Source organism: Zingiber officinale, chromosome 1B, assembly GCF_018446385.1.
Source record: "Zingiber officinale cultivar Zhangliang chromosome 1B, Zo_v1.1, whole genome shotgun sequence".
Classification (NCBI taxonomy): domain Eukaryota; kingdom Viridiplantae; phylum Streptophyta; class Magnoliopsida; order Zingiberales; family Zingiberaceae; genus Zingiber; species Zingiber officinale.
Window position 1 is genome coordinate 57,540,388 of NC_055986.1, and position 14,243 is coordinate 57,554,630.

Sequence of the window (14,243 nt, forward strand, 5' to 3'; positions counted from 1 at the left end):
CCACATTCCGATCTACAAACACAAGAAACGTCAGTGTTAAGCCAGGGAAGAGGTGTCCAGCGTTGGCCCTCCAACGCTCAAGTCAGTCACCGGTACGAAAAACGAGGAACAACAGTAGCACAAGCCTAAAATAGTGAATAATTCGTACCTACGCTGGTGTACAACCCCCCTTTATATAATGCCCCAGTGGATGACGTGCACGCTTTTCGAGGCGTGGGCACGTTCTCCCATTGATTACGGACATATTCCCCAATTGGAACTGGACACGTTCTCCAATTAGTCGTGGGCACGTCCTTCGATTTGTTCATCGTACAATCCGCCTGTTGACCATGCCTCGTGTCGGCGACATCATCTCTTAAAAGTATATCCAAAGACATGTCAGCGTTCCCGCTGATTGGCCGAACGGGATAGCCGCTCGACTAAGTACTCCTCTGATCGGCCAAGTACTTCTTCGCTCGAAAGGACTCGGCTGCTCTTCCATACAGCAACGAGTTTCGATAGTACGTTCTTAGCCGACCGGAATAACATTTCGATCATCTCCAAACTCCTTTGCTCTGTGACGAACTTCTGGTGATCTTGGCTGCATAGGCGCTTCGCTTGGCCCACCTCGTTGCCGATCGTGCAACATATGCCAGTCAGCCCCTGATGTAAGGCTCCGTTCGACCACCCTTTGGTGGGGGGCTCGTAGGTCCTATGACGTTGACCTCCTTGACTTTAACCTCCACGTGAATTGCTATCTTCCTCCTTTAACCCACACTTAGTGGGCCTCCTTTATCACCGCATCACATTATTTCATTAAGCATTAACAGCACACAAATTTTAGTGGCTTTATGCCACAATAAATATTCTGAGCTATCTAATTTTTTCAATGTAGAAAAAAGGTAAGAAACCTAAAAATACTAGACTATTCCAGTTCACGTACACAATTCAACTGCCCTATGTTGGCTGTCCATGACTGTTAATTTCGCAATAGATGATTTACATTTTTTTAAGAAATATTTTCACAATCTGATCACCCAATGATCATACTGAAAAATCAGTAATCATCCAGAGAATAAATCTTAAGACCATTTTCCAAAGACCAATACAGTTTTGTAATTTATAAATAGAGAACTTTATAATTTACACAATTAAGAAAGTATCATCCAAGCACGTTCACATAAAAACATTCTTTGTTTTTTGATGATTATTCATTCTCATTAGGGGGTAATTAAATATGGCAGATAAGGTAAATACTTCTCAAATAACTGGTTATTAAAAATTATAGCTTTAAAAAAATACAATAAGAGTAGCAAAAGTAAATGCTTCTCGAATAGCACATCAGCACATGTCTTGAAAGTGCAACTTAAAGATTAACCATCTATAAAAAGATTCATTGTACTTGAGAGGACAAGCATTATCCTAAGAATCTAGTCAAAGGATCATGCTGATCGAGGCTGCCTTGAAGCAGGGCAATGTTAGATGAAAGAAAAACTTTAGTGGGCTATGTTCGTAGCCACCGGGTAATTCTATACGTGCACCACATTTTCTTAGGCATGCAGTTAAGAACACCAAGCATCATTCTGGACTAGCATAAATAGTTAAATACAACCATGCAATAAATAAATATTCAGGTCAAGTAATTACTCTGGTGCATGGTAACCGAAGGTTCCTAACACTCGAGTAGAGTGAAGACGAGCAGCCATGTCAGGAGCCTGATTTGAAAGGTTAAAATCTGCGATTTTGGCTCTGAAGTCCTCGAATAGAAGAACATTACTTGATCTGATATCACGATGTATTACAGAAGGTTGAAACCTCTCATGTAGATACTCAAGTCCCTTCGCAGCATCAACAGCTATTCTAACTCGTTGCATCCAATCTAGCACTGGACCAGGTTGTGCGCCTTGAACTCCCTTTCTGCCTGAGTTTTAGTGCATACATGAAATTTTTATCATTTTTATGTATAATACTGCGTAGATGAAATTTTTAATGTATAATATCTGCCTGACCAGTCTTATATTGGCTTAGGCGCATGGTCAGGCTACTACAGTCAGGTAAATGCAAGCCGTACAAATCATTACCATTTCGTAAAAGTGCAATAGAGCTCATTCTATCTCAATATGACTAGAGAATTAGCAGAATATTAATACTTAGCAAGCACTTAGTGGCCACTACACTTGTCCATGTTGGACTATATGTCTGAAGCACCTAGTCTTCAGCAAATTTTGAATCAAAAACAATATCTAGTTATCTACTGTTATGGTTCTTTGAGGAGACTGCTATCTGAATCCATCTTAAGAAGTAACTGAAAAAGAACATCAAAGTTGACAAAGTAGCGTGACAAATGCCATAGCCATACCATGCAAAACGTCATGTAAAGAGCCCATAGTTGCAAATTCATAGGCCAACAGACGCATATTTCCTTCCACACAGTATCCCAGCATCTCAACAAAATTTTCATGCTTCAATCTGGATACAGTAGCAACCTGAAAGCACAAAAAAATACAGAAAAATATTGGATTAGATAATGATGCAGAAATCCTGTCAACCAAATCTCAACCAAATTTTCATTCTTCATCATGTGTAAAAGATAACCTGAGACAAAAATTCATTTGAGTCATCTTCAGAAGCATCAAGCTTCTTCACAGCAACATGCTTCCCATTGTCTAGAATTGCAAAGTACACCCTTCCATATGACCCTTCCCCTACCAAACACTTTGAATCAAAATTATCAGTCTTCTGTTTCAGTTCCTCTAATGATAATGCAGACAACTGAATAACTGGTGGACCCTTTGCTATGACATTTTTAACAGGAGAAGAATACTTCGAGCCTGTCGGTGGTCCTGGAATAATAGGAAACAGTCTTTCATTATACAACAATAGATGCAAAATCCACTCCACTAGATAAAAAATTAAAGAGTACATGTTTAGCGTTAAAGGAACATTATGGTTTTGTATTTCAATAACAAATGGAAGAATAAAAGAAAATGAGAAGACAAATTAAAAAATAAAATATTAAGGGTTATTGAAGTTGGCTATCAAAAAATACAATGACAAGAATTAATTATCAAAGAGGAAATTCTTATCCCCCTCAGCACAAGAACTGCAAATAAAACAACAACTGTTTAGGGTCTGCTACCAGGATCTAACACTTGCATTGCATTCTTGTAAGGCTATATTCCTAACATTTGTTAAGATTGATTAACCACTTAGTTTAATAGCTTCATCTACTAGGGAAGAGACCAATTTATATTTTATATTCATAACACTCCCCCTTAGAATCACAGGTGGGTTGGTGAAGATTCCAACAACAACAACAACAACCATGCATTTTCCTACTAGGTGAAGTCGGCTGTATGAATCCGACATTGAGCTCTATCTCCTACTATATCATCATCTATATTTAAATAAATTTTATCTTGTTTTATTGTTGCTAACCAAGTCTTTTTTGGTCTTCCTCTTCCTCATTTAATATGCATGTTTATTATAGTTTCACATCACCTAACTGGAGCATTTATTGGTCGTCTAAGTACATGTCCGTACCATCTTAAACGTGTCTCTCGGAGTTTTTCCTCAATAGATGTAACTCCGACTTTCTCTCTAATGCTCTCATTTCTTATTTTGTCCATCCTCGTATGTCCACACATCCATCTTAACATCCTCATCTCTACAACTCTCATATTCTGCTTATGTGCTCGAGTCATATCCCAACATTCAGCTCCATATAATATAGCAGGTCTAACTGTGATTTTATAGAACTTACCTTTAAGTTTAAGAGGTACTTTACGGTCACATAAAACACTCAACGCTCCCCTCCATTTCAACCATCCTGCCTGTATTCTATATAAGACATCTCTCTCAATCCCTCCGTCGTTTTGTAAAAATGATCTTAAATATTTAAATCTCTCGGTTTCGAGCAACTCGTCCTCTCCTATCTTAACAATTGTCTCATTACTTCTAATATTGCTAAACTTAAATTTCATATATTATATCTTTAATCTACTAAGCTTCAAACATTTTCCTTCTATTATTTCCCGCCAAGATTCTAGTTTAACATTTACTCCTTCACATATTTCATCTACCAAAATAATATCATCTGCAAATAACATGCACCACGGTACTGTGTCTTGAATATGCGCAGTGAGTTCATCCATAATTAATGTAAAAAGATAGGTGCTTAGAGTTGATCCTTGATATAATCCTATTTTTATTGGAAATGCTTCAGTTACTCTGCTTGAAGTCTTTACTCTAGTCATTACTATTGGTACCCCAAGGTTGTTTTGATGTGATCAAACAAATTAGGTTAGGTCCTGTTGTGATTAACCTTATGTCTAAGTGTGCAGAAACTTAGGAGCACAAAATGTCGAGCAAAAGACGCAACTAGCGAGAAGGAAAGCACGGGAGAGAGCAGACGAGCTCAGTGCATCTGAGAGACGAGGTGCTGCGAAAAAGTACGCGGACGGACGAGAAGGAGGCGCGCGGCGTTTCCAAGGGACTAGAAGCCGGAGCGGAAGCTTGCTCGAGAAGGCCGAAAGTTGGGTTCGAGTGAGCCATATTCCGGATGGCCGAAATCACCCAAGCGAGCGGAGCCAGAGCGGACGACCCAGACCGAAGCAGGGGCGCCCGGAACCCTTCCAGGCGACTGGAACCCAAGTTTTAACAGTTTCGATGTGGCCTTTGACCGTTGCGTCGGGGATAGAGTTCTATCCCACTCCAAGCGCCTAGAACCCTTCCAAGTGCCCCGAGCAGGGCTATATAAGCAGCCCTGCTCCTAGAAGCTAGTAACAACAAGAATTATTCAAGCAACACTTAGTACACGCTTCTTTGTCTGTTTTAGCTTCATCTTTCTGTGTATCATTGCTGTAAAGAGGCTTCCTCGCCTGAAGGAGAAATTAGCGCGACTTTATTTCTTGGATTAACAACCTCCCCAATTGTAACCAAGTAAAATTCTCTATGTCTCTGTCTTTTCAGTTTATTTTTTATTTTGTCTATGCAAGTGTTTTAATCTAAGTTATAAGTCCAAGAAAGGTATTTGTTTTGTTTAATTTGTGTAGGTGCTATTCACCCTCCCCCCTCTAGTCAACCTCCAAGGGTCCTAACAAGTGGAATCAGAACGAGGACGCTTTAGGAGGACTAACCGCCGAACGAAGCACACGAGATGGTCGGACCGAACATCTATCCACCAAAGTTCAAGGGAGAATTCGTGAGCTGAAAAAAGTAAATGGAGGTATTCTTTAAACCGATTTTGAATTGCTTTTAATAATGAAATTCGATTTTGTAGCATCCGAAGGTAAGGAAGAATACCAGTGGACGAAGGAGCAAACCGACTTCGTGACAAACGGCAAAGCAGAGTTCCATCTGCTGAGTGTCCTACCACCACAAGAAGTCAATCGGATCAGCACCTACGACTCAGCAACGGAGCTTTGAGAGATGTTCCTTGAGCTACATGAAGAGACATCCGAAGCCAAGCTCGCGAGACGAGATCTACTAAGAATCAATTAAGCAACATAAAATTGGAAGCAGAAGAAACCGTTGCACATCTTCACTCGAGAATAAAGGAACTAATCACCGAACTCACGAATCTCGGAGAAAAGGTAAGCAACCGGGATTCGCTAAGGTACGCACTTAATGCATTTCCTAGAACTACCGAGTGGGCATCATTAGTAGATGCTTACGATATATATCTAAAGATTTAGAATTTGTTACCTTAGAAGAAATGTTTTCAACATTTGAAGTCCATGAAACGAGATATGCAAATACGAAGAAGGAACCGAAGAACAACATTGCCCTTAAGGCAAAGATGGATGAACAGGATTCAGAATCTTCTCTCAACGATGACGAAACAGTAATGATGGTAAGACAATTAAAAAAATTATTTAAATCTAGAAAAACTAACCATCTGCAGAGTAGAAAGAAAAGAGCAATCAGATGCTACCATTGCAATGAAGAAGAGCACGTTAAAAATAACTGTCATAAATTGAAGAACAAGGACAAGGGTAAGAACAAGAAGCCCGTCCAAACGAACAAGCACAAAAACCTGAAGGCAATGCGGGACGAAACGTCGTCCGAATCAGAGATTGAGGCTTTCTCCGGACTTGCGTTAAATGGTAAGTATTATTATTATTGGAATAGGGGATATAAAAATAGTTATCGTGAGTAGAAACCAGAGTATGAATGTCATTCCGTGCTGCCCAACATGGACGATTTTTATCGTTCCGCCGGGCGGCCGAAACCGGCACGGGGGGCATCCCCGTCTCGGCGGCGCCGAAGAAGACGCGGGACGCCTCCATCGGTGCCGGAGGAGACGCGGGACGGCTCCGGCGACATCCCGCAACGCCTTCGGCACTAAAGGCGTCATGCGCGACGCCTTCTGCGACACCGAAAGCGTCTGGCAGGGTCGCCAGACACTTCCGGCGCCTCTGGAGGCGTCCAACAACGCTTCCAGCACCGTCTGACGCCCCCCCGGGATCGCCCGCGACAGGCGATCTCGCGTACGCAGGTTTTTTTCTTTTTTAATAATTATTTATTTTATTTAATTAATTTAAACAATTCCTAAAGAGGATGTGTAATATTTCAAAGAGGCTTTTATAAACCCTAATTAAATTATCCTAATAAAATATATAAAAAATATATTTAAAATTAAAATAAATTAAATAAATTTTATTAATTAATATTCTGAAAAAAATAATATTTTAAATTTTATTTAAAAATTTTAAAAAAATATATAATAATTCTTATTTATATTCTAATATATGTTTATTATTTTAAATTTCATTTAATTTTTTTTAAAAAATCTAAAAAAAATTCTAAAATTTTTTTAAAAGATTCTAATAAATTATATTTATATTCTGATATTTTTTTATTTTTTAACTTGATATGTTTTTACTATTTAAAATATATATTATTTAATTAATAATTAATTAAATGAATAAATAGTTATTTTATATAATTATTATTAATATAAAGTAATATCTTGTATTAATTTATATTATTATTATTATAGATACTTTCATTTTTATTTGAATTATTGATATATCAATTCTATTTAAATAAAATTATTTTTAATTATTTTTTCTAACAATATTAAATTATTCAATAATTGAGAACTTATAATAAATCAATATATAATTTATTTTTATATACACAATAAACATATTTATCTTATAATTACTATAGATAAATAAAAAATACCGAAACTTTATCGGCACGGCACGATACGATACCGAAATCGTATCGTTCCGGTCTGAGACCGAAACCTCGATATGGGTCAAAATTTTAAACCTTGGTAGAAACTAACCAGTTACCCTTTTGAGAACAAGTTAGGTTACTAGGACTATTATTATATTTCTCTTGATACTGATTACTCCTTTGAGACCTTATGTAGTTTAAGAGGGAAGAACTTTGCGAGTAGCAGGTAAGTGTCTATCATCAGAAGCATGAGGAAGACAGTTAGATGGCGACTTGCTTGGAGATTAAACTTGAAAAGATTAGGTCTCTCATCGCACTGAGCACGGAGAACTTTTACTTAGGCCACATAAATAATTTTGTATTATGCACATCAATGAAACTACATGATAGGATTATACTGATTTACTAGAGATTATGGCGCACCATCTACACAAATCTAGATTGCAGGTTTTTGCTCGAGGGCAAGCAAAGGTTTAAGTAAGGATGGCAATGGGTCGAGTTTGAGTCGGATTCTATATCCTCCGTCCTCATACTCATCGGGTATAGGATATCCGATAGATATATCCATACCCATTAAAGAATCGGATATCTTTTATACTTATAATTTTTCTTCTTTCTATCCAACTATTATCATTCAATAAAAACATATTAAAATTAAGATTCTATTAAAAATATATATACATAATTAAAAAAATAGATTAAACATCTATATAGCCTCCTCCTCATATCAACAAAAATAGTTAGTGGATTTTGGAAAAAGAAAATTTTCTTTAATATATGTATGTATATATATTATTTAATCGGGTATTCGGGTCGGATATTGGGTATTGATAGTCCCTCCATACCCTCCTCCATTCGGGTTGAATATTGGATCCTCCATCGGATTCGGGTGAAATTGTCATCCCTAAGTTTAAGTCTAGGGTGTGATGTGCATAGATTATATATATTTTCATACATTGTGTAACACACATTTATTTGTATTTCATGAACATGATTTACGCTATCGCACCCTATTTTATCATTATATTAGTATCTTTTTGTTCGAAGATCTGCTCTTTGTATATTTTCTTCAACAAAATGTATTTTGGAGCGAAAATGAAGCAAAAAAACAAACATTGGAGCAACTTTAGAGAAAAGCAGCAAGGCAAGGCCTTGCCTCTTTAAGCACGGTCGTGTTTATCACTGACATGGTCATGCCTCATCAAACATAGTCATGTCTACCCGAAGTTCCTAGAATCGTGTCCAGCAGAACCGACGGCATAATCGTGCCCAAAGGCACGGCTGACAAGCCCAACGCCGAGGTCGTGTCTAAGGGGTGATCCCAACAGACTCCACGTGTAGGTCGTGCCAAGAGGCACGGCTGTGTTAACTTACCCGTGGCTTACACGCCTTGGTCGTACCCCTCAGACACAGCCGTGTCAACTTACCCATGGCTTACATGCCACGGTTGTGCCCCTCAAGCATAGTGTCCCCAACTATAAAAAAAGATTTTCTCCCCTTTCGAGAGTATCTTGAGTTTGGGGCTCTGCCCCTTTCCTTGGGAAAGGGTTCTCCCCTTAGGAAAACTCTAGAACCTCATCCAAGAGCTGCCACGATGATCCATCCACCATCCGAGCTAGGACTTCATCCAAGAAAACTAACGACACATTGACAAGCATCCCTCTTCTCAATTTCGTGTTTTGGATTATAGAATGTTATTTTTCTTATCTCTCAGTTGTATTTCCTACGCTATATAGTAGATTCTCCAGTTCTAAGATGTAGGGAGTAATTATGATATGATGTTGATATATGAACTATGTAATTTCTCATTTCCATGTTCAATGATATGTGTATGACTTGTTATTTTGTGTTATGTCTTGTTCATGTTTGACGAAATGTGTGTGTGATAAATGCATTTAGATGTAAAGAATTGATTACCATGTAGAGAAGATGCTTTGGATTGTATAACCGGGAGACTCTCAGTGACAACGGGTATTTCTTTAACAGGACTTTTCTAGAGTATCAACTTGAAATGGGGGTCAACTTTCTACAAGAGATTAGCTAATTAGAGTTTAATGAGTTTTCCCCAATTTAATGTTAGGAAGTGACTTGTGTAATCTAGAGATTGTATAACCAGGGGCTCTTAGTGACAGAGGGTATTCTTTTAACCGGACTTTCTATGTTACCTCTTCGTTTAATAGCATTAATCTAACGTTAGGAAATAAATGAGAAAACTCTAAATATTGTATGATCGGGGGCCTTAATAACAAAAGGTATCCCTTTAACCGAACTTTTTAGAGTTACTTCTTAATTAATGGCGTTGGAAATTGGTGTAAACTCTTCAATGCGATCTTCACTAGGTCGTACAGGTAATTTGGTTAGAATCCATGTAAGCATTGAGATAAGGAGATAAACAATGCATAGGGACATTAATTAACGTCATAGTGAAACTGAATTCCTAGAATCATCCCTAAATCCAACTTCTTTCTTCACTCACTTGTGCTCACTTTCTCTCCTTCTCAACTCTCTCTCTCAATCTCTGGTTTTCAAGCGTTCTCACAATTTTTGATCATCTAAATAACTTGCTTTGCGAACTCGACTAGTGCTTAATCAACATTCCTTGTGGATCGATATTATTATTGCTTGACGACTTAACCGTCCACTTGCAGTAGAACAACACATATGCTAAGAAAATTATAATAGTATTATTAATATCATCTGAGTTTTTCCCATGGATTAAATGTGATCTGCATATAGTTGAAATATGAAAACAAAAATGTTAGTACTAGTTGCAAAGATGATCTAATGGTTCTGCCAACATTGGCAACAAGCAATTATCTAATTTGATTAGTTTGGTTGTCCACAGGTTAGGTTGTTTCTTTTGTAAATGAGAGTGAACACTAGAGCTATTAATCTAATGCAAATACATGAATAAATAGTTTGGTTAGTTAATAATATTTTCTTGAACCCGCATCAGGATCATGCAAAGATGATATTTTTTTGAATTTGTAGTAACTCGTATCCTCATATTCTATCCCATGCCATAATAAACATCCAGTATAAATCTATTTGAGGTACAAGCAAGAAAAGAATCAGTAACTAATCACTCAAGTTCAGAAAAGTACAGGTTAGGAATTCATCCCAAATGCAATTTCATTGTGATATTGCACATAACGGAAAACAATAAATAAAAGAGGTAAAACTGAATAGGACTATTGTTTCTATGCGATAGAATCCTATGTCTTCATCATTCTGTCTTTTCTTTATTTATCATTTGTTTGCAGCCACTGCTCTTTTTCTGCTGAATCTGTTAGAACTGCAGATTATTTTATCAAACTTTTAGAAAAGAGGCACAACTCTGATGCAAAACCCAAATGGCTACTTTCTATCATAATTCACAAATTCTTTTTTGTATTAATGCAGTTATAATTAACACCATGTGAAAAAAATACTAATTGCAAATCCAAGGCAAGTTGTAAAATTCAGCAACTGATCAATGTTGTTTGAGATAAAATACAAATGTAGTTGGAAGGGGGGAAATGAAGAAGAGATCTTGTCGGCTAATTATGATATTACTGTTACATAAGCCAGGCTTCATGAACAGTGACTGATTATTATATAAGTTTACAAATGTAGCAAATTGTGGTCTTCTATAACAACCATTTCGACAGCCTTATGTTGTCACAATAGCTTTAAGGCTTATGTAACAGCCATTGTGGAGTCATCGAGCACAGTTGTAGTAGGGCATCTAAAACCTTAAATTGGTTCTATTGATCCTTCTTTCTTTTCTTCTTTCTTCCCATTAATTGCAACAACCCTTCCCTTATGCACTCTGTGGGCCCCTTCAATGACCCTTCCCAAGAACTAAGGTAACAACTCTTCCACCTCTCCAGACACAATCTACTTCATTTGTCATAATTTCACTGTCTTCTTCCTCCTACTAGCATCATATGCATAGCTCACCTCCTCTTCCAAGCTTGTTGCCTAGCCTCCTTTGTGCTTTCTGCTAGTTCTACACCTAGACCTGTTGTCAATTTCCCCTTCGAGCCAACATCTTACTTTCCTTCATCTATCCCTCCATGTTCATTATATCTCCACTAGCCCCTCTAAAGCACGTGTTTTTTCATAGATTTGTTGATAGCTTCATAACAATATTATCTCCACTCAAACGTGGTGATGACATATGCAAAAGACCATGATATTTTGGAGGTTTTGGGACAGGTTACTAGCATTGTAAAAGTTGGCGCATTATATCTTTGACACTCTCTGTCAATACAATTCGCAATGATGTAATCTCGTTGCAATATTTTATGAAATCAAACCTTCTGCTAAGTTATTCAGAAGACAAAACAGTTTGGAATATCGACTTGATGAATTACTGAAGTATAATGAAAAAAAAATTATACTCTGAGATTGAAAAGAAAGAAAGGGTTTGATTGTCTCCATCTTCTATTGCTTCTTTATGTTCTAGATATCTGTGTCCAGTGGATCAAGATATCAACTATCTCCAGTGGCTCTCTTGTCTGATATTTAAAAAAGGATAGTAACGGACATTAACTCCAGGTCAAACTACTCTTTTTCAGTTGCTTCTTGCTATCTATCATAAGAATTGAGTTATTGACCCAAATCATCCAAGTAATTTCTAGTATGTAATGATAGGATGGATGGTCATTAGCCAAAAAGTATTATAAGACTTCTCAATGTCACAAGAAACATTTAGCTAACAAATGCCAATAATCTAACATGTTCCAGCAGAACTATCAATTACATATGTAAACCACCTACTCCTTTGTTGCTAATGGTAAATTTAGTGGAATATGAAGCTGAAAATAGCAAGAGAATGATTCTATTCCATTAAGATATAAATGGGTATTAAATCAAGAGAATGACTTATCCTTGACATTAAATCTGCACTATTAGACAAGTGACTATGATGTTGCTAACTTGAAGAGAGAAAAAGTAACCATAACAACAAAGAGGGAACAAAGAAAACACAGTTTTTAAAAAAAAATAAGACAAATAGAAACAAAAAGAAAATCAAGCCTTGGGGGAAAAACAATAATAAGGTAGGTACAGAAAGATCACGCAGGCTGCTCTTACTATCTATTCAGAATTTCCTATTGTAGAACTCAATAAGAAACTATCAAAATTTAAGAAAATGGTATGTTTGTTGGATTATTTATATCCCACTTTATCTATCTCAGAGGTGTGAAGCAAATATCTGAAGCACATTTATGCTCAATAACTTTTATTTTTTCATCTAAAAAAACAATTTATTTAAAACTAAGGAATGGAGCTAAGCACACAAGAAGAAATTATTCCAAATTGCTATTTTAGACATAATCAAAACATCCAGACATTTAGATATACAATTACATTTAAAAGATACAGAATTTTAAAAATCAATTATAAAGGTGAAAGTCACCACAAACAACCTACCACTTGCATTATTTGTCGGGTTCTTCTTGTATTCATCCTCATGGGCATCATGAGACACATTCACCTGAAAAGAACAACAAAACCAATGCCGAACTTTACTCATTTTCTGCTATCTCTTTTATGTTACACGCGTACCCTGATGCAACAAACAGATCATCAGGTAAAGATAATAGTACAGTACCACATATTATAGAAGAAATCACATATTTTCCCTTCTAACAAACAGAATGCTTTATTTGAAACAGGATGAAGAACACAACAATCTTCTCACAGTGAGAAGTTAATAAAATGCTGGGAAATGCATCTCAATCTGATGGGGGAAAACTAAAAAATTAAGAAATGCATCGCCATTTGATGAAGAAAAATCTAAGTGATCTTAGGTTAATTAGAGGAAAGGTAAGGCCTTTAGGCAATTAAGATAGTTTTTAAAAAGGCCATCATAGTTTATTGTGGAGATAATTGAAACAAGCCATCCTGCCAGATCCCCCAAGCACGGTTGGTCGTTGCCTAATAGTGCTAACACTAACAAGAATTTATATGGTAACAAAGCCTCGTCGTTTTCTTTGTGAATCTCGACATGTACCTCCATCATGCAGAAGTCTTCAACTGCTGATGAAACACAAAAATCGAAATAGTATTTTCGCTAACAATGACTTCCAAGGTACTTATACACCATGACGCCTTCTAGCGAATTCCAGCAACCAACAGAAAAAGCTCTACCGCATTCTCCAGCCAAAGGCAACAAAACCAACCAATTGAACAAAACAAGATCAGACCAAAGAGGAAATGAAAAAACTAAAACGTTCCTCGCTGAGAGCTAAGAAACCTCGAAAAGGGCAAAGAAAAAGATACTAAAATTGATAGGGAGTCGAGACACGAAATATCGTTAAAAGCTCGCATCAGAAAAAAAAAAACAAAATACTCAAAAAAAATGCTTTAAACGTGGAGATTTGATGCTTCCGATCAATTGAGAATTACATCGACGTATCTGACGAAGGATAAAAGAAACCGTACCTGGTATCGGATACCTCGCAGCAAGAGGTAGGATTACGATTTAATTTCTCCGGAGCGTGGGGATATGGGAGGGAGCGAGGAAGATCGCGGAAGGAAGAGCGAGGAGGATGGTGGAAGGACGACAGAAGAAAGAACAGAGAACAGAGAACAGAGAAAACGTGGAGTCGTCGAGCGTATGAACACCGCGTTAAAAAGAAAGAGGAGACGCGTGAGGATGTTGGGTGGGGTCATTTGGTGTAATTGGAACAGGAAAGGAATGGAGAGAAAAAGGAAAGGAAGCGGCTCACGTGTGAAATTGGATACGGACTCTGTCTTTGGTGTAAATAATGATTTTTTAAAAAAAAACCTATTATTCTCAATCTATTTTTTAATTATTATTATTTTACTTTTACTCTCAGTCTATTCGACTATATGTCTATGAATTATCAACTTAATAACTCAACCGGTCATCACCTAACTGCAATTGTTTTTTTTTTCAAAATATTAAAAAAATCACAATTCAATTTAGGTCATTTGTACTGAGCTACTTTGAAAGTGCTTAAACTCTTGTTTTCCATCTTAAGTCATTTTCACTGGTCATCATCTCTCTTGCTTCATCGAATTCTTACAATCTCTTCCGCCTTCCAAGATTTCAAATGAAAAGT

At 36.9% G+C, this 14,243-nt stretch overlaps 1 protein-coding gene across 2 annotated transcripts in view; it reads right to left on the reverse strand.

The window, feature by feature from the left end:
* The window catches only part of LOC121967275 (PTI1-like tyrosine-protein kinase 3), a 38,012-nt gene extending 24,234 nt beyond the window's left edge, over positions 1–13,778 (reverse strand). Inside the window, exons 1-5 of one of the 2 annotated variants that reach the window (XM_042517388.1) lie at positions 13,600–13,778; positions 12,586–12,721; positions 2,575–2,822; positions 2,339–2,465; positions 1,627–1,900 (exon numbers count right to left, since the gene is read on the reverse strand). In XM_042517388.1, coding sequence (XP_042373322.1) covers positions 1,627–1,900; positions 2,339–2,465; positions 2,575–2,822; positions 12,586–12,688 — 752 coding nt within the window. In that variant the 5' untranslated portion in view covers positions 12,689–12,721; positions 13,600–13,778. Of the gene's footprint in view, positions 1–1,626; positions 1,901–2,338; positions 2,466–2,574; positions 2,823–12,585; positions 12,722–13,168; positions 13,190–13,599 lie in introns of those variants that run through there. The other variant, XM_042517397.1, reaches the window with a different exon arrangement.
* Between the last annotated feature and the right edge of the window lie 465 nt (positions 13,779–14,243).